This window comes from Callithrix jacchus, chromosome 4 (assembly GCF_049354715.1).
Source record: "Callithrix jacchus isolate 240 chromosome 4, calJac240_pri, whole genome shotgun sequence".
In the NCBI taxonomy this organism is placed as follows: domain Eukaryota; kingdom Metazoa; phylum Chordata; class Mammalia; order Primates; family Cebidae; genus Callithrix; species Callithrix jacchus.
Genome location: NC_133505.1, coordinates 39,519,235 through 39,536,765, shown reverse-complemented (window position 1 = coordinate 39,536,765; position 17,531 = coordinate 39,519,235). Strand labels below are relative to the sequence as shown.

The 17,531-nt window shown below is 59.7% G+C and overlaps 2 protein-coding genes across 10 annotated transcripts in view; one reads left to right on the top strand and one right to left on the bottom strand.

The window, feature by feature from the left end:
* The window catches only part of TNXB (tenascin XB), a 71,074-nt gene extending 57,739 nt beyond the window's left edge, over positions 1-13,335 (top strand). For all 8 annotated transcript variants that reach the window (XM_078368836.1, XM_035295292.3, XM_035295289.3 and 5 more), the window contains 20 exons: positions 184-507; positions 896-1,219; positions 3,816-4,139; positions 4,558-4,881; positions 5,801-6,088; positions 6,445-6,723; positions 7,998-8,285; positions 9,250-9,549; positions 9,835-10,170; positions 10,423-10,545; positions 10,661-10,804; positions 10,975-11,094; positions 11,214-11,357; positions 11,452-11,582; positions 11,697-11,829; positions 11,924-12,075; positions 12,168-12,264; positions 12,356-12,517; positions 12,595-12,758; positions 13,034-13,335. In XM_078368836.1, coding sequence (XP_078224962.1) covers positions 184-507; positions 896-1,219; positions 3,816-4,139; positions 4,558-4,881; positions 5,801-6,088; positions 6,445-6,723; positions 7,998-8,285; positions 9,250-9,549; positions 9,835-10,170; positions 10,423-10,545; positions 10,661-10,804; positions 10,975-11,094; positions 11,214-11,357; positions 11,452-11,582; positions 11,697-11,829; positions 11,924-12,075; positions 12,168-12,264; positions 12,356-12,517; positions 12,595-12,758; positions 13,034-13,135 — 4,259 coding nt within the window. In that variant the 3' untranslated portion in view covers positions 13,136-13,335. The remainder of the gene's footprint in view (positions 1-183; positions 508-895; positions 1,220-3,815; positions 4,140-4,557; positions 4,882-5,800; positions 6,089-6,444; positions 6,724-7,997; positions 8,286-9,249; positions 9,550-9,834; positions 10,171-10,422; positions 10,546-10,660; positions 10,805-10,974; positions 11,095-11,213; positions 11,358-11,451; positions 11,583-11,696; positions 11,830-11,923; positions 12,076-12,167; positions 12,265-12,355; positions 12,518-12,594; positions 12,759-13,033) is intronic.
* Positions 12,885-16,040, bottom strand: CYP21A2 (cytochrome P450 family 21 subfamily A member 2). Of its 2 annotated transcripts, none has more exons than XM_035295300.3 (10): positions 15,834-16,040; positions 15,646-15,735; positions 15,240-15,394; positions 15,032-15,133; positions 14,821-14,922; positions 14,638-14,724; positions 14,284-14,520; positions 13,899-14,077; positions 13,714-13,817; positions 12,885-13,609 (listed from the first exon to the last, which is right to left on the bottom strand). In XM_035295300.3, exons 1-10 carry the CDS (start codon positions 16,030-16,032, stop codon positions 13,356-13,358), a joined length of 1,509 nt encoding a protein of 502 aa, XP_035151191.1. In that variant the 5' UTR covers positions 16,033-16,040; the 3' UTR covers positions 12,885-13,355. The 2 variants fall into 2 exon arrangements, with proteins under 2 accessions (XP_035151191.1, XP_017826473.2); XM_017970984.4 differs by having other exon boundaries at positions 14,284-14,484.
* Positions 16,041-17,531: the final 1,491 nt, after the last annotated feature.

The following is a 17,531-nucleotide window of genomic DNA, read 5'->3' as shown; positions in this document are numbered from 1 at the left end:
GAGGTCAGGGAGTCAGGGTGAGGGATAGGAAAGGCCTCAGGAGGGACGAGGAAGAAGAGCTGTGCTGGAGCCACTGTGGGCAGCATCGTCCTGCTCTTGGGCACTTTGTGTTTTGTGACACATCCTTTCTATGCTGAAGTTGAGGACTCAGGGACCTCACTGTCCCCCTGTGTGTCTGTGCAGCTCCAGAGGATGAAGCCGAGACCACCCAAGCAGCACCCACCACGACCCCTGAGCCCCCCATCAAGCCTCACCTGGGGGAGCTGACTGTGACAGATGCCACCCCTGAGTCCCTCAGCCTGTCCTGGACGGTCCCTGAGGGCCAGTTTGACCACTTCCTGGTCCAGTACAGGAATGGGGACGGGCAGCCCAAGGTGGTGCGGGTGCCGGGGCAGGAGGACCGGGTCACCATCTCAGGTCTAGAGCCAGACCACAAGTACAAGATGAACCTGTATGGCTTCCACGGTGGGCAGCGCGTGGGTCCCGTGTCTGCCATCGGGGTGACGGGTGAGTGGACGGTGGGAGCCCCAGGGTGGGCCTCTGGGGGGGTCCGCCTCTCTGGTGATGGGTGAACTGGCCCAGGAAGCCCCTCTGCTCTTGCCTGAGCCATGGTACCTTTGTGCCTTTCCCTACCTCCCTGAGGACTGACAGGTCTTCCTTGGTGGAGAAGGGCCTGTGAGCTCTGTTGGTGGCTGTCCCAAGTTCCCCACCACTGACCTCAGAGCTTGTCGTGTGTGTTGACCGTAAGCTGAGGAGGACTACCCAGCTTGAAAGATGGGCCTCTCTGAGCTGACCTCAGGACCCCCAGTCATGGCCCCAGCTTCACTCTCTTTCCCCGCAAGACCCGAGGACACCCCCAGGGAAGCTGCTCACCTTCTCTGTCCCCTCTTCTCAGCTACAGGGGAAGAAACTCCTGCCCCCACAGAACCCAGCACGGAGGCCCCAGAGCCCCCCGAGGAGCCACTCCTGGGGGAGCTGACAGTGACAGGAGCCTCCCCTGACTCGCTGAGCCTCTCCTGGACCGTCCCCCAGGGCCACTTTGACTCCTTCACCGTGCAGTACAAGGACAGGGACGGGCGGCCCCAGGTGGTGCGTGTTGGGGGCGAGGAGAGCGAGGTCACCGTGGGGGGCCTGGAGCCCGGGCGCAAGTACAAGATGCACCTGTACGGCCTCCACGAGGGGCGGCGCGTGGGCCCGGTGTCTGCCGTGGGCATGACAGGTGAGTGAGTGTGAGTGAGGAGGGGTGGGGAATATTTCCAGATTATTCCTTCCTTTACATATGCAAATGCCTGGAGATTTTTGTTAAAAGGCAGATTTGCGATTCGGCAGGCTTGGCCTAGGGTCAGAAGGTGCGTGTTTCACAAGATTCTCCTTGATCTTGGTGCCACTGGTCCGAGGAACACACTTTTTTTGTTGTTTTTATTGTGGTAAAGTACAGATGACATAAATGGCTACTCTAATCGCTCTCCAGTATACAGTCTGGCATCAGGTACAGGCACATCACTGCACACCGTCCCCACCCACCTCCAGGGCTCCTCCTCCCACACTGAAACTTCCGCCCGTTAGGCACCACTCCCCATCCTCCCCTCTCCCAGCGCCTGGCAACACCATTCTATTGTCTGTCTCTATGAACTCAACTCCAGGTAGCTCTTATAAGTGGAATCATACAATATTTGTCTTTTTTGAATGGTTCATTTTATTAAATACATCTTTAAGGGTCATGTCTGTTGTAGCATCTGTCAGAATTTCCTTTTTATTTTTTGTAGAGATGGGGTCTTATTATGTTGCCCAGGCTGGTCTCAAACTCCTGGCCTCAAGTGATCCTCCCACCTCGACCTCCCAAAGTGCTGGGATTATAGGCAAGAGCCATTGCACCTTGCCAGAATGTCCTTCCTTTGAAGGCTGAATGATGCTCACTTTATACATATAGACCACGCTTTGCCCATCCTTTCATCCACCGATGGCCACTTGGGTTGCTTCCACCTCTTAGCTGTCGTGGATAATGCTGCTGTGAGTATTTCTGTGCAAATCACAGAACACCTTCGTAGTAAAGCTCCTCCCAATAACAGATTTGGAAGTTCTCTTAGAATTTGTTGAAGCAAATTTTTCTTGCATTCATCAGTCCTCACAGAGGTTAGGCTCAGAGTTAGGGTTCATATCCTAATGGGATAAGTTCCTGTCCCGATGGGGCTAACATCATGGGGGACAGATTGTGGACCAGCAATAAAGCAAAGGTGGTGAGCATGTGACAGGAAGCCCAGGGCCAGGAAAGAATACGTAAGCTGCCCTACCTGTGGATACTCAGAGGACAGTCAGGACCTGAGGCCAGGCAGGCCTTAGCTTGGTGACAGCTTTAGACAGGAGGTGAAGTGTGTCAGATCATTACAGCTGATGCAAAGGCCAGAGGCTAGAAAGAGCATGGCATGTGAGAGGCACTGAGGATTGAACGGGGTGTCTTCTGGGGTGGGTAGATCATCCTGAAGTGTGGGAGCAGAGGAGGGGGCAGCTCACCAGGCCTGGCATCTCCCAGGGATGAGGAGGTGGTTGCCCAGGTCCATGGTGAGATGACTCCAGCAGCTGTGCCAGTGTGAAGATCATCTGTAGGAACTGAAGACAGGGTTTGGGTGGTGGGGAGCCTGGAGGCAGGAAGGCCAGTAGGGAGTTGGTGGCCCTGGTGAGAGGTGACAGCGGCCCAAACCAGGATTGGGGGCTGGAGGTGGTGGGGGAAGGTATCCAGGGTAACTCGGGGAGAGAGGCTCTGAGGCTGCTGGTGAGGGGCCGGGTCCAGGAACATGCCCAGGCTTTGGCCTGGGGAGGGGTGTGCTGAGCTTGTTGGGGAGCAGAGACAGAAGCCAGTGAACAACAGATGGCGAGGAGAGCCCAGTGCAGAGAGGCCTGGGGTGCAGAGGCAGGTGGGGCTGTGCTCAGAAGAGAGGCGGTGCTGGAGGGACAGGGGGAGGTGGCCTGGGTGTTGGGAGGTGGAGGTAAGGTGAGGGCTGAGGTCTGGGGGTCAGGGTGAGGGATAGGAAAGGCCACAGGAGGGAGGAGGAAGAAGAGCTGTGCTGGAGCCGCTGTGGGCAGCATCGTCCTGCTCTTGTGTTTTCATTGTCCCTCACTTTGTGTTTTATGACACATCCTTTCTTATTTTTATTTTATTTTATTTTTTTGTCTTTTTGAGACAGTTTCACTCTTGTTGCCCAGGCCGGAGTACAATGGTGCGATTATGGCTCATCTCAGCCTCCGCCTTCCAGGCTCAAGCAAATCTCCTGCCTCAGCCTCCTGAGTAGCTGGGATTATAGACGCCCACCACCAGGCCCAGCCAATTTTTTATTTTTAGTAGGGACAGGGTGCCTCCATGTTAATCAGGCTGGTCTCAAACTCCTGACCTCAGGTGATCCACCTGTCTCGGCCTCCCAACCCCATCCAGGTTTTTTCTTTCTTTTGAGATGGAGTCTCAGTCTGTTCCCCAGGCTGGATGGAGTACAGCGGTGAGATCTCAGCTCGCTGCTTGATCACAGCTTATTTGAACCTCTGCCTCTGGGGTTCAAGCTATTCTCCTGCCTCAGCCTCCCGAGTAGCTGGGATTACTGGTACCTACCACTATGCCCAGCTAATTTTTTTGTATTTTTAGTAGAGTCAGGGTTTCACCATGTTGGCCAGGCTGGTCTCGAACTCCTGATCATATGATTTGCCCACCTTGGCCTCTCAAAGTGCTAGGATTACAGGCATGATCCACCGTGCCTGGCCCAAACACATTCTTTCTGTGCTGAACTGAGGACCCAGGGACCTCACTATCTTCATACATGTCTGTCCAGTTCCAGAGGATGAAGCCAAGACCACCCAAGCAGCACCCACCACAACCCCTGAGCCCCCCATCAAGCCTCGCCTGGGGGAGCTGACCGTGACAGATGCCACCCCCGACTCCCTCAGCCTGTCCTGGACGGTCCCCGAGGGCCAGTTTGACCACTTCCTGGTCCAGTACAGGAACGGGGACGGGCAGCCCAAGGCAGTGCAGGTGCCGGGGCAGGAGGACCAGGTCATCATCTCGGGCCTGGAGCCAGACCACAAGTACAAGATGAACCTGTATGGCTTCCACAGTGGGCAGCGCATGGGCCCCGTGTCTGCCATCGGGGTGACGGGTGAGTGGACGGTGGGAGCCCCAGGGTGGGAGCTGTGGGAAGTTCACCCTCTTGCTCTTTGGTGATGACTAATGGGGAATGGTGGTGGGGTCTGGTCAGTACCTCAGACCTGCTTGTGGCTGGGGATGGGCCTCCCCTTGGGCCTTCCTGTGAGGTTGACCCCTGGCTCCTCCAGAGCAGGGACGGGCCACTGGGAGCTTTGCTGTGCTGGTGGCTGTCCTAGGTACCCCACAGCTGACCCTGGAACTTGTCATGTGTATTAGCTGCCAGCTGAGCAGGACCCCCCAGCCCCAAGAATGGGTCTCTCTGAGCCGACCTCAGGTCCCCCAGTCACAGCCTTGGCTTCCCTCCTTTTCCCCAAGTCCCAGGGCATCCCGCAGGGACCCTGCTTCACTCTTTCTGTGTCCCTTTGTCTCAGCTGCAGAGGAAGAGACCCCCAGCCCCACGGAACCCAGCACAGAGGCCCCGGAGCCCCCCGAGGAGCCGCTCCTGGGGGAGCTGACAGTGACAGGAGCCTCCTCTGACTCGCTGAGCCTCTCCTGGACCGTCCCCCAGGGCCGCTTCGACTCCTTCACCGTGCAGTACAAGGACAGGGATGGGCAGCCCCAGGGGGTTCGTGTTGGGGGCGAGGAGAGCGAGGTCACCGTGGGGGGCCTGGAGCCTGGGCGCAAGTACAAGATGCACCTGTACGGCCTCCACGAGGGGCGGCGCGTGGGCCCGGTGTCCGCCGTGGGCATCACGGGTGAGTGGGGGGACAGGCACTTGTCCCCAGGTTTACCTCTGTGGCCCTCTGTGTTTCTCCTTTGGATCTCAGCACCCCTTACAACTGGGCCTCTAGATTTCTGTCTGTTTTCCCGTGTTGTTGATGATCCTGCCCGGTCCTTGGATTCATGGAGACTGTGGAGTCAGATGGGCGGGTGGTCCATGCCCTGTTTGTTGTATCTTCCTTCCTTCCATCGTGATCCGGAGCCTCGGGTTGCTCGTGTGCTCATTTGTTAAGTTTTCAGCTCCCTTAAGGAGTATTTTAGTGGCTCAGAAAGTGCTTCAGATCCAGCTGCCGGGGTCTGGCTGTGCCTTTCAGTGCAGTGACTGTGCGGCCTTGCAGGCGCTTCCTAGCCTTGTGCTTCAGATCCCTGAAAAGTTGGGGTGATAATAACAGCAGCTGCCTCACATGCTGAGCGAGGGTTAAGTGCACCGCTGTTGGTGAGCTGCTGAGGGCAACGCAGGGCACAGATTCTAAAGCAAGTGCTTTAGAGGAGGCAACTGAGAGGTGCTCACTCCAGCCGGGCACGGTGGCTCACATCTGGAATCTCAGCACCTTGGGAGGCCGAGGTGGGCAGATCACTTGAGGTCAGGAGTTCGAGACCAGCCTGGCCAACATGGTGAAACCCCGTCTCTACCAAAAATATTAAGAATTAGCTGGGTGTGGTGGTGCATGCCTGTAATCCCAGTTACTCGGGAGGCTGAGGCAGTTGAATAGCTTAAACCGAGGAGGCGAAAGTTGCAGTGAGCTGAGATTGTGCCACTGCACTCCAGCCTGGGTGACAGAATGAGACTCCGTCTCAAAAAAAAAAAAATGCCCCCTCCGTTCCCACGAGAGCACTGCCTGCCTTGGGCAGGGTCCTGCCTCCTGACCCATAGGCCTGCTCTGCTCTTTTCAGCGCCACTGCCCACACTGCCGCCAGTGGAGCCCCGCCTGGGGGAGCTGGTAGTAGCAGGCCTGACCTCGGACTCGGTGGGCCTCTCTTGGACGGTGGCCCAGGGCCCCTTCGACTCCTTCCTGGTGCAGTACAGGGACGTGCAGGGGCAGCCCCAGGCAGTGCCTGTGAGTGGAGACCTCCGAGCGGTCACTGTCTCGGGGCTGGACCCGGCCCGCAAGTACAAGTTCCTGCTCTTTGGACTCCAAAATGGGAAACGCCACGGCCCAGTCCCTGTGGAGGCCAGGACTGGTGAGTGAGGAGGGCTGGAGGCCTCCCGCAGCCAGAGCCTTCGCCCCCTTGTGGCTCCAGTTGGAATTTCATGTTTCTGAGCCCCACATTCCAGTCCTCACCACCCAGAGATTTACTGGAAACCCAGGCCCTGAGCTACTTTCTTCCCCTCACGCCCATCCTTCTCCCTACCTTCCCTGCACCCCAGGAGACACTTGCTTTCTCGTCTGGCTCCTCTTTTATCCCTACTCCTAGCCCAGTCACCCCCCATTCCTGGGACCGGCTCAGAGAGTCACGGCAGCCCAGGAAGCTCCAAGGCCCCTCTGCCTCCATCCCCGCCCCCTGCCACTCTCCATGCACCTCACTGTCTTTTCCAGCACCAGACACGAAACCCTCTCCCCGCCTGGGGGAGCTGACTGTGACAGACGTGACCCCTGACTCCGTGGGACTCTCGTGGACGGTTCCTGAGGGTGAATTCGACTCCTTTGTGGTCCAGTACAAGGACAGGGATGGGCAGCCCCAGGTGGTCCCGGTGGCAGCCGACCAGCGGGAGGTCACTGTCCGCAGCCTGGAACCCAGTAGGAAATACAAGTTCCTGCTCTACGGTCTGTCGGGCAGGAAGCGACTGGGCCCTGTCTCTGCCGAGGGCATCACAGGTGAGCCCCAGTCCAGCCTCCGCCTTTTCCAGAGCGGCCTCTCATCCGAGCCCTCAGAGCTGGGCCTATGGCCTTCCCGTGAGATTGTCCCTGTCAGCCCTGACACAACCATTTTAACTCCGAAAGTGGGTCCCTATAGGTGCCTGGCACAGTTCTGAGGAATATGCACTATTTCCTCCATTCAATGACTGTTGAGGAAATAAAAGGGACACAGGCTTGGAGCCAGCAGATCTGTGTTCCACTCCCAGTCCCAGCCCTTGCCAGGGTGACCGTGGCCAAGCCGTTTCATCCCCAGAACCTCGGTGTCCTCACCTGCATGATTGCTGGGAGTGATGCTGCTTTCAGTAGCAGTTCCCATCCCCCTCCCTCCTCCCTAATTCAGAGGCAAGGAGTGGAAAATAAGAAGCTTGGCTACGGAAAGACTATGGAAAACCCTGGTGTCTCTGTGGCCATGACTCAGCCCCCCAAGGAAGGGGTGTGGTGGGTCACTGACCCTCACCCCACTCCCAGGACCATGAGTCACTGCCCAGAGGAGGACAGAGCAGCCAGCCAGTCAGGGCCTGGGCCCCTGAGACTCCATAATTCTCTTCCCAAACCGTCACTTTGGGGATGGGGTACAGGCTCTCCCTTTCCTCACCCAACGGCCCCAACCACACCCACACCTGGATGAGCCTCTGCTCTGCCCTCTGTTTTCCCAGCTCTGCCCCTGTCTTCTCCCTGCCCCACCCCAGCTGCCCTGGCCCAGTGGGGTCAGTGTGGGAAGCGGGAGGCACGGATGGCCAGACTGATGGCCACAAGGGGACAAGGGGGGTCACAGGCCAGCAGTGATGGAAGCCATGCACTGGCCGGCCAGCTACCCAGACCAGTTCTCAATGTTTGGGGTGTCTCCCTGAGAACCCAGAGACCTCCTGGGAGTCCCCCTCAGCTCTGGCCTCATCCCAGCTCAGGTGCTGGGGGTCCGGGAAACAAAGGCCCTCCCTGCACCCCCGCCACCCTCCCTCGGTTGATGATCTTTAATGTATTAACGCACCCTCATCACAGCAGGAGGGAGTGGGGCAGGAAGTAGTTTGGGCAGTGGCCTCCAGGGGAGGAGGGGGTGCTCTCCCTCATTCCTGAGGTGTGTGGCAGGAGCAGGCCTCCATGTTGCCTCAAGGAGCTGTCCCTGAGGCTACACTGGAGGGACCCCTTCCCAGAACCTCACACCTCCCAGAAGCTGCCAGGGCTGAGGTAAAGGCAGCATGTGCCTAACAGCATTCCCTCCTCCCTCTGCACAGCTCCCCTGGAGAAGGAGCTGCAGCCCCATCCCCGCCTCGGGGAACTGACCGTGGCTGAGGAGACCTCCAGCTCCCTGCACCTGTCCTGGACAGTGGCCCAGGGTCCCTTTGACTCCTTCGTGGTCCAGTACAGGGACAAGGATGGGCAGCCCAAGGCAGTGCCTGTGGCCGCAGACCAGCACATGGTCACCATAGAGAACCTGGAGCCTGGCAGGAAATACAAGTTTCTGCTGTATGGGCTCCTTGGGGGAAAGCGCCTGGGCCCGGTCTCTGCCCTGGGAATGACAGGTGAGGCTGCCTGCCTGGGTTTCCTTGTGCCTTTGGGCTGAAAACGAAGATGACCGCAGGAGTGGGCAGGCGGGAATGGGGCGTCCTGGCCTGTGCCCAGGAAGGAGGAGTCTGCAGCCCTGTGGGCTTCAACATCCGTCAAGGAGTCGAGAGCAGGAGCCAGGCCAGATGGGAGGGAAAGGCCCTGGCAGCGGCCCCCCAATCTCCCAGCCCCCTCTCTGCCCATCACTGCCGCTGCTCCCCATTACTTACTGGGGCAGCTGTCACCTCCCTGAAGGGTGGCCTTGTCCAGATAGGGGCAAATCTCCCTGCCATGGATGAGTCAGGAGCATTTTCTTAAGAGGAAAAATCACTGGGAAACAAAATGAGCGGGGTCACAGAACCCAAGAGAAGTGGCTGCATTTATGGTGCAGGCTCCTCTGCCAGAGCTTGCCGCTGCCCACCTCAGACAGGCCTGACCAGGGCATGGCTGGTGGGATTTGCCTGTCACCTTCAGCGGCCAGTCCCACCCTCAGCTTCTCTCAGAAGGGAGAAGGGAGCACCACACTCCCCCAAGCTCAGCGAGTCGGGGCAGAGCCTGTGCTATCTCTAGGTGGGCGCGATAGGACACTGGGTGTGGAAGGGGAAATGAGCACCTGAATCAGACAGCGAGGGGCTCTTGAAGGAGTCACGAGGCCACAGTGACTTCCCAAGCAGGGCACAGGCCACGGTGCTGGGGCTCAGAAACACCAGGGTTCTGAGCAAGAGTCAGCACCAAAGCAGGGATGTTGGCAGAGTCAGGGACGGAAGCACTGGCAGAGCCTGGCTCCTCCCTTCTCTCCACCAGGCTGCCCCGGCCAGGACCTGTAAGCTTCCCACCTCAGCCTTGGGCAAGCCCGGAATCCCCTCTTTGGGGAGAAAGATAAAAATGGAGGGCCCTATGGCATCGCCCACTCAGATTCTCCCCTGGGCTTCTCCCGCACAGCCCCAGAAGAGGACACACCAGCCCCAGAGGCCCCTGAAGAGCCCCGCCTAGGGGTGCTGGCTGTGACTGACACAACCCCAGACTCCATGCACCTCTCATGGAGTGTGGCCCAGGGCCCCTTTGATTCCTTCGTGGTCCAGTATGAGGACGCGAAAGGGCAGCCCCAGGCCTTGCTGGTGGACGGCGACCAGAGCAAGGTCCTCATCTCAGGCCTGGAGCCCAGCACCTCCTACAGGTTCCTCCTCTACGGCCTCCATGAAGGGAAGCGCCTGGGGCCCGTCTCAGCTGAGGGCACCACAGGTACCACCAGGCATCCCCGGCCTCTAGTCTGTGACTGGGAAGGGGGAAAGGGGGGCCCAGATGCGGTGGTCACAGGGAAAGAGCATGAGGTGGGTGCCAGGGAGAGAGGACAGGTGGGCTGGAAGCAAGTGGCCTTTAGCTCTGCCCCACAGGACCCCCCGTGGCTGCAAGTCCCTGGTTACAGATGGAGAAATGGGGAGGGAGGGGGTGGAAGGAACGTGCCCCGGGTCACCAAGCTGGCGTGCTTCTGTCTCCAATCCCTTCTCTCTCACCCATTCCATGCAGGGCCAGCCCCTGCTGGTCAGACCTCAGGGGAGCCAGGGCCCCGCCTGTCCCAGCTGTCTGTGACCGATGTGACCACCAGTTCACTGAGGCTCAACTGGGAGGCCCCACCTGGGGCCTTCGACTCATTCCTGCTCCGCTTCGGGGTCCCATCCCCAAGCACCCTGGAGCCCCATCTGCGCCCTCTGCTGCAGCGCGAGCTGATGGTGCCGGGGACGCGGTACTCAGCCGTGCTCCGGGACCTGCGTCCAGGGACTCTATATAGCCTAACGCTATATGGGCTGCGAGGGCCCCACAAGGCCGACAGCATCCAGGGCACTGCCCGCACCCTCAGCCCAGGTAAGGCCCCACACACACTCTGTCCAAAGTGGGTCTTAGCACTTCAAGGGGGTGGGGGAACCTAGTGCCTCACCCAGCAGCAGGGGTGGGCGAGTTGGTGGTGGGCTTGGAGGGGTCTACAGAGCGACCTCCATTCCTGGGGTCTAGAGGAAAAGGGTGGTGGCCTGTCCTGGAGCAGGGGTGAGGGATGGGAATCGTAGGGAGGAGCCTCCCTGCCCCTGCCTGCACCTTTGTTCCCTGCCCCCTCTGCAGTGCTGGAGAGCCCCCGTGACCTCCAATTCACCGAAATCAGGGAGACCTCAGCCAGGGTCAACTGGATGCCCCCACCATCCCGGGTGGACAGCTTCAAAGTCTCCTACCAGCTGGCGGACGGAGGTGGTGCCTTTGCCATGTGCTTATTGCCTCACGTGTCAGCCTCCCCCCTGTACTCTGCCCACCCTCCAGCCACTCTGAGGTTTCCTGGATAACCCCTGGTCCTCAATGTTTTCAGGGGAGCCGCAAAGTGTGCAGGTGGATGGCCGGGCCCGGACCCAGAAACTTGAGGGGCTGATCCCAGGAGCTCGCTACGAGGTGACCCTTGTCTCTGTCCGAGGCTTTGAGGAGAGTGAGCCTCTCACAGGCTTCCTCACCACAGGTGAAATGGACTGGGAGCCATGAAAATGGCATGGGTGGCAGTTGGGAGGGAATGGGGAGGGTGAAGGGAGGTGGTGGAGGCTCTGATTTCGGGCAGGAGCCCAGTGGAGTTTGGGGAGGCTTGGAGTAGAGAGCAGCGGGGACACCTCTGAGCCCCTCCCCTTCCTCCAGTTCCTGATGGTCCCACCCAGTTGCGTGCACTGAACTTGACCGAGGGATTCGCCATGCTGCACTGGAAGCCCCCCCAGAATCCTGTGGACACCTATGATGTCCAGGTCACAGCCCCTGGGGGTGAGCAGGGCTGAGGCCTCTGGAAGGGACCTGTGCAGGGTGGGGATTGCAGCGGGGAGGCTGGACTCTGGCTGGGGATGGAAGGGGCAGGCATTGATGCCCCCAACCTGCACTCCCAGCCCCGCCTCTGCAGGCCGCAGCCCCAGGCAGCGCGGTGGACTACCCCCTGCACGACCTTGTCCTCCACACCAACTACACCGCCACCGTGCGCGGCCTGCGGGGCCCCAACCTCACTTCCCCAGCCAGCATCACCTTCACCACAGGTAGGGTCTGTGGGGTGAGTGGGATGGGGGAGGGGAGGTAGAGGAAGCCAGGATGGGCCTCATCCCCATCTCCTCTTCCCTCTTTCCCTCCTAGGGCTAGAGGCCCCTCGGGACTTGAAGGCCAAGGAAGTGACCCCCCGCACAGCCCTGCTCACTTGGACTGAGCCCCAAGTCCGGCCCACAGGCTACCTGCTGAGCTTCGACACCCCTGGTGGACAGACCCAGGTGCCCCGCTGACCAACTCCCCTCCTTGGGTTATTCCAGGAAGTGCTACCTCTGGCCCACCCAGAGGGTCTCCACCTCCCTCTCCCTTGACCCACCCCATTGTCTGTCCCACAGGAGATCCTGCTCCCAGCAGGGGTCACATCTCACCAGCTGCTCGGCCTCTTTCCCTCCACCCCCTACAGTGCTCGGCTCCAGGCCATGTGGGGGGAGAGCCTCCTGCCACCCGTGTCCACCTCTTTCACCACGGGTACCTGGACGCAGGGGCTGGCAGCCGGGGGGCTGGGTGGGCAGCCAGGGCCTAAGGCTTGGAAAAGGACTGGCCCCTGCTCTCCTCTCCCCAGGTGGGCTGCGGATCCCCTTCCCCAGGGACTGCGGGGAGGAGATGCAGAATGGAGCCGCTGCCTCCAGGACCACCACCATCTTCCTCAACGGCAACCGCGAGCGGCCCCTGAACGTGTTTTGCGACATGGAGACTGATGGGGGTGGCTGGCTGGTGGGTGGCATTGGGAAGCCCAGGGGTCTGTGCAGGGCAGGAGCCGTCGCCCCGGAAGCCAGAGGCTGATGGTGCCCCCACCTGCTTCCCAGGTGTTCCAGCGCCGCATGGATGGACAGACAGACTTCTGGAGGGACTGGGAGGACTATGCCCATGGTTTTGGGAACATCTCTGGAGAATTCTGGCTGGGTTAGTGCCTCACAGGGATTGGGAAACTATGGAGGGGATGGGGGCCCTGTGGACACCAGGACCCTGATGAGAGCATGTCTCCCACTTCCAGGCAATGAGGCCCTGTACAGCCTGACACAGGCCGGTGACTACTCCATGCGCGTGGACCTGCGGGCTGGGGACGAGGCTGTGTTCGCCCAGTACGATTCCTTCCGCGTAGACTCGGCTGCAGAGTACTACCGCCTCCACCTGGAGGGCTACCACGGCACCGCAGGTAGGCACGGGCCACGGGGCTGGGAGGGTGAGGCTGGGAGGGGAGACCCTCATGGCTCCTTCCTCCACCCTGCCCAGGGGACTCCATGAGCTACCACAGTGGCAGCGTCTTCTCTGCCCGTGATCGGGACCCCAACAACTTGCTCATCTCCTGCGCTGTCTCCTACCGAGGGGCCTGGTGGTACAGGAACTGCCACTACGCCAACCTCAACGGGCTCTACGGGAGCACGGTGGACCATCAGGTGAGGAGTGGGAGGCAGCACAGAGCTGGGGTGGCTGGGGCTCAACCTGCCTAGATTTCAGCCCCACAGTTTAACAGGCAAGGGACTGAGTGCTGGGTAAAAGGGAACAATCATGGCAGCCACACAGAGGGAGCTGGAGGTGATTTATTGGCTGGAAAGGGCCAGCTCAGGATGAAGCCGGAGGGTCAGGAGGGGACCTGTGTGGGGCGGTTGGCTGAACGGGAGGAGCAGATGGGACATCTGGCTGTGATGCCCTCTTGACACCCCTTTCCCAGGGAGTCAGCTGGTACTACTGGAAGGGCTTTGAGTTCTCGGTGCCCTTCACGGAAATGAAGCTGAGACCAAGAAACTTTCGGTCCCCAGCGGGGGGAGGCTGAGCTGCCGCCCACCTCTCTCGCACCCCAGTATGACTGCCGAGCACTGAGGGGTCACCCCAAGAGAAGAGTGAGGGGCCTTCACCACCTAGCAACTGGAGGAAGCCTTCTCCTTCTCTGCCAGCGACCTCACAGCACTATGTTTACAGGGGGGAGGGGAGGGGCTCATAGGGGAGCAATAAAGGAGAAACTGAGGCACCCGACTGGAATCGGTCCTGCCCCATCACTGGCTCTGGGCCCCCATCCCCCGGGGCTGCAGCCGCACTTGGAAAGGCTGCATCTTGAGGATGACGCTGCAGTAGGGCAGGGGCTGCAGGGAGGGCAGGGCATCCCCAGGGGGCAGCAGTGTGAAGGCCTGCAGCAGTCGGGCCAGCACCACGAACAACTCCAGGCGCGCCAGTGGCTCACCCAGGCACACACGCGCCCCACAGCCGAAGGCCAGCGCTCTGGAGTTCTTGCCTGGCTCCAGGAAACGATCTGCGGGCGGGTGGGCGGGTGGACAGGTGGGTGGGGAGGTGCTCAGCGGCTTCGGGGACCAGCCTCCACCACCTTTGCACGGCAGGCCCCTGACCCCCACATACCAGGCCAGAACTCATGCGGCCTCTCCCAGACCGTCTCATCGAGGTGGGCGCCTTGGAGGTTGGGGATGATGACTGTGCCCTCGGGGATGTCGTAGCCAGAGATGCTGAAGGGGCTGCAGTTAGAGGCTGGCCAGGGCCTAGATGGGCTCAGGCTTTCCTCACTCATCCCAACCCTTGGGAGTCACCTGCTAGGCCGTGTGGTGCGGTGGGGCAAGGCCAAGGGCACAACGGGCCGCAGGCGCAGCACCTCAGCGATGGTGGCATTGAGCAAGGGAAGCCGCGAGCGGTCCTTGTAGGGCACCCAGGAGCTGGAGGCACCAGGGCCCAGTTCGTGGTCTAGCTCCTCCTGCAGTCGCTGCTGAATCTGGGGAAGGATCGGGTGGAGTCCTGCCCCAGCCAGCCCACAGCTGCCCATCGTCCAGCCACTCCCTCAGCCACCCAGTGAGCCTGAGTGCCAGTGAGGAGACAGCAGCCCCTCTGGGCAAGCACAGCACTCAGAGCCGAGCGAGGGTGCCCACCACCCTGACTGGGCTGCTGGGAAGGAGCCTTTTGCCTGTCCCCAGGGCACACCTCAGGGTGGTGAAGCAAAAACACCACGGCCCAGGAGAGGGTGACCGCCGTGGTCTCAGTGCCACCAATGAGGAGGTCCACCACAGCCATGTGCACGTGCCTTTCCAAGAGCTGTCCAGAGTCCTCTTCCACACTCGGCTGCGCCACTCCTTGGAGCATGTAGTCCATCATGCCCCTCCACTGGCCTGCCACCAGGCTCTCCTGCAGAGGGTGGGAGGAGCAGGCTGAGCACCTGGCCTGGGGAGAGGGGCGCGGAGTCGAAACAGGCCCAGAACTGGGGGATGCAGGAGAACCCGCCTCGTAATGCGTCCCTGGCAGTGGGCCGAGGGGAGACCGTCCACACACAGCCCCCACCTTGTGCTGCCTCAGCTGCTTCTCCACGAAATGGTCCCTCGTCTCTATGGCCTTCTTCAGCCTCCGGAGACCTGGATTGGGGAAGAACTGCGACCAGAAGCATAGAGTGCAGCTGCGGGAAGAAGCCTCTCCCTCCACCCACCCCTCCCCAGGACCCAGGGCGTCTGGGCTCCACCTCCTCACCCTGAGAAAGGGAATCACGTCCACAATTTGGATGGACCAGTGGCTCCAGGTTTTTAACACCTCCTGGATACATTCGTAACAGGCAGGCATCAGGTTGTCCTCCTGCCAAAAAAGGAGGACGAGCTTCCAGTTCAGGACGAGGAGAGGCCCAGGGAGGGGCTGGGGGTGGGCCGGAGGGGCTTGGGGTGGGCCAGAGGGGCTGGGGGGGCACCTTGATCTTGTCTCCAAAGGTGAGGTAACAGATGATGCTGCAGGTGAGGAGAGAGAATTCCTCCTCGATGGCCACAGGGCTGCCAGCCTGGGCTCTCATGCGCTGTGGAGAAGGAGCGTGAGCTCAGCAGGCCTGCGTGCTGCGGGCCGGACGGGGACTACTGCGAGAGGTGAGGCTGACCCGAGAGGTCTCAGGAGCCCAGACTTACCTCACAGAAGTCCTGGGTCAGCTGCTCCACCACGGACTCCATGGAGTCACGGAGGCCCAGCAGAAGGGCTGAGCGGGTGAGCTTCTTGTGGGCTTTCCAGAGGAGAGAGTAGTCTCCCAGGGACAGGTCTGGGTAGTTCTTAGACACCAGCTTGTCTGCAGGAGGAGTAGGGGGCTGGAGGGTGGGAACTGACCAAGGTCAGCCAAGAGGCCAACCTTCTTCTGCCTCCCCAACCCCGGCTTCTTCCCCCCAAGAAATGCCCCTGCCAGGTGCAGGTAGCTCCCACTTGAGGCTGAGGTGGGAGGATCACCTGAGACCAGGAATTCAAGACCAGCCTGGGCAACATAGCAAGACCCCCATCTCTTAAAAAAATTTTTAAGTAAGAAAAAATGCCCCCAGCCCTTACAGGTAAGTGGCTCAGGTCTGCCGGCAAAGTCTGCCCACTTTTTGACCATGGCTTCCTCAATGGTCCTCTTGGAGTTCAGCACCACCACATCTGGGGGAGAGCCAAAGTAGGGTCAGTGGAGAGAGAGGACCCCCTCCCCTCCTCTGCCTCCTCCTGTGCTGAGGGCCAGGGCAAGAATAGGTTCTCACCCTGCAGCCCAAGGTGAAGCCTATAGACAGGCCCGAATTTCTGAGTCAGGCCAAGCAGATAGATGGGGAGGTTGGGCTGCAGCAGGTGCAGGAAGCCTGGGGCAAGAGGCGGGAGGTGGAGGCTCCTGCGCTGCCACCAGTTCCACAGCAGGCGGGCACCTGCCAGCAGGGGCAGCAGCAGCAGCCCCAAGAACAGCATGGCGAGACGCCCATCAAGGCCCTGAGACGCCACTTATAGCTCTTGAGCCCTGGCCATCCCTCCTGCTGTGTAGACTGTTTCGGGGCCTCCCTTGACCCCACCTTCAGGCCCCTTCCCACCATCCCGCCCACAGAGCGGCCCTTCACTGGAGTGGCACCAGTCTCTTTGGCCTTGGGATGTCATATTTCAAAATATTGACCATCCATCAAGAAGCAAAGAAGGAAAATGCAACCCTGACCTTTTTCCTGCAGCCAGAATCAGCCTTCTGGCTTCTTATCAACTGCGCAGGCATGGGTGTCCACCCCCTCCTGGGCCCTCTCCCTCTGCCCACCATGGGCCAGTTTACTGGCATGATGTTTGTCTTAGAGAGAAAGTGGCAGTCCCTGCCTAATGTGCCTTCCTGGGTAGCCGGAAGAACAAAATGTGACTTGTGTGGGCTTTTTGTTAGTTTAAGTTACAGGTGGAGTAATACAGATAAGGCCTGGTTGGCCTGGGGTGTTCCAGTATATACGGGTATCCCAGTATGATTGTGCTTAGTGCCTCCTTTCACTCGCAGAAGTGCCCAGAAGACCAAGAAGGAGGTGGTCTCCCATTGCGGAGTACTTAGCATGTACCAGACACTGTGGACAGCGTTTTGCCTGCACTAACTCAATTCACAGCCGTGCTCTGTGTGCAACACGGGTGTTGTCCATGTGTTGTGGAGGGCAGGATTCGGGCCTGGAAATCTAGCTGCAGAATATGTACCTTTAGTCACTAGGAGCATCTTTCTTTGGTTGAAAGGAAGAGACCACCGTGAGCTGGTTTGAGATTAAAAAGTAAGAATTGGGGTATTTCACAGAACAGAGCTCAGGAATAGGAAAGCAGGGGAGGGGACCTCACTGTGGCCTTAGAAAGCCAAGGATAGGGAACAGAAAAAGCCCCGGAGACAGGCAGTTTCCTGACTCTGTTCCTCTCTCCTCTTTCTTCTCTCCGCAGTCAAGTTTCTTGGGTTACCAGGTACAGGCAGAACATGACTGCCCTCAGGACGAGAGTCCACAGGTTCTAGGTCCAGCCAGGGAGAGTGTGGATTCCCAGCACAACCAGCCATGCCCCCTCAATTCCAAAGTCCCCAGGAAGCAGCTGGATAGCTACAGCTGGATCAGGATCAGAGGTCCAGCCCTATTTGGGGAACTGAAGCCATAAGGGGTGGGGGTTCCACGGACCAAGTGACACTTAGAGACCACTTTTGTGGGTGAAGAGGCAATGTGGGGGTTTGGGAAGAGGCCATGCCAAAGAGGAGTGGCAGGGCTTAGTGAGAGGTCAGGGCCACCAGGACGGCGTGTGAGAGGTCAGAGGCGACCCAGGCTCATCCCTTCCCCTAGCTCCCCATTTATGGTTCTGTATCCAGACCCAAGGACAAGTGGGGGTCTCTCCCCCTTCAGAGCTTTATCCAGGCTGTGCTGCTGCAGAGCCCTAGTCAAGATCCTGGCTTTGCCGCCCACCAGATTGACGAGTTCATT

Excerpts from the sequence above, each read along its gene's own strand:
- CYP21A2 (XM_035295300.3), bottom strand. The coding sequence starts at position 16,032 with ATGCTGTTCTTGGGGCTGCTGCTGCTGCCCCTGCTGGCAGGTGCCCGC. Across the intron at positions 14,923-15,031 it reads CCTTTGGAGACAAGATCAAG|GAGGACAACCTGATGCCTGC; the intron begins GTGCCCCCCCAG and ends CTTTTTTGGCAG. Across the intron at positions 13,818-13,898 it reads CGCACCACACGGCCTAGCAG|CATCTCTGGCTACGACATCC; the intron begins GTGACTCCCAAG and ends CAGCCCCTTCAG.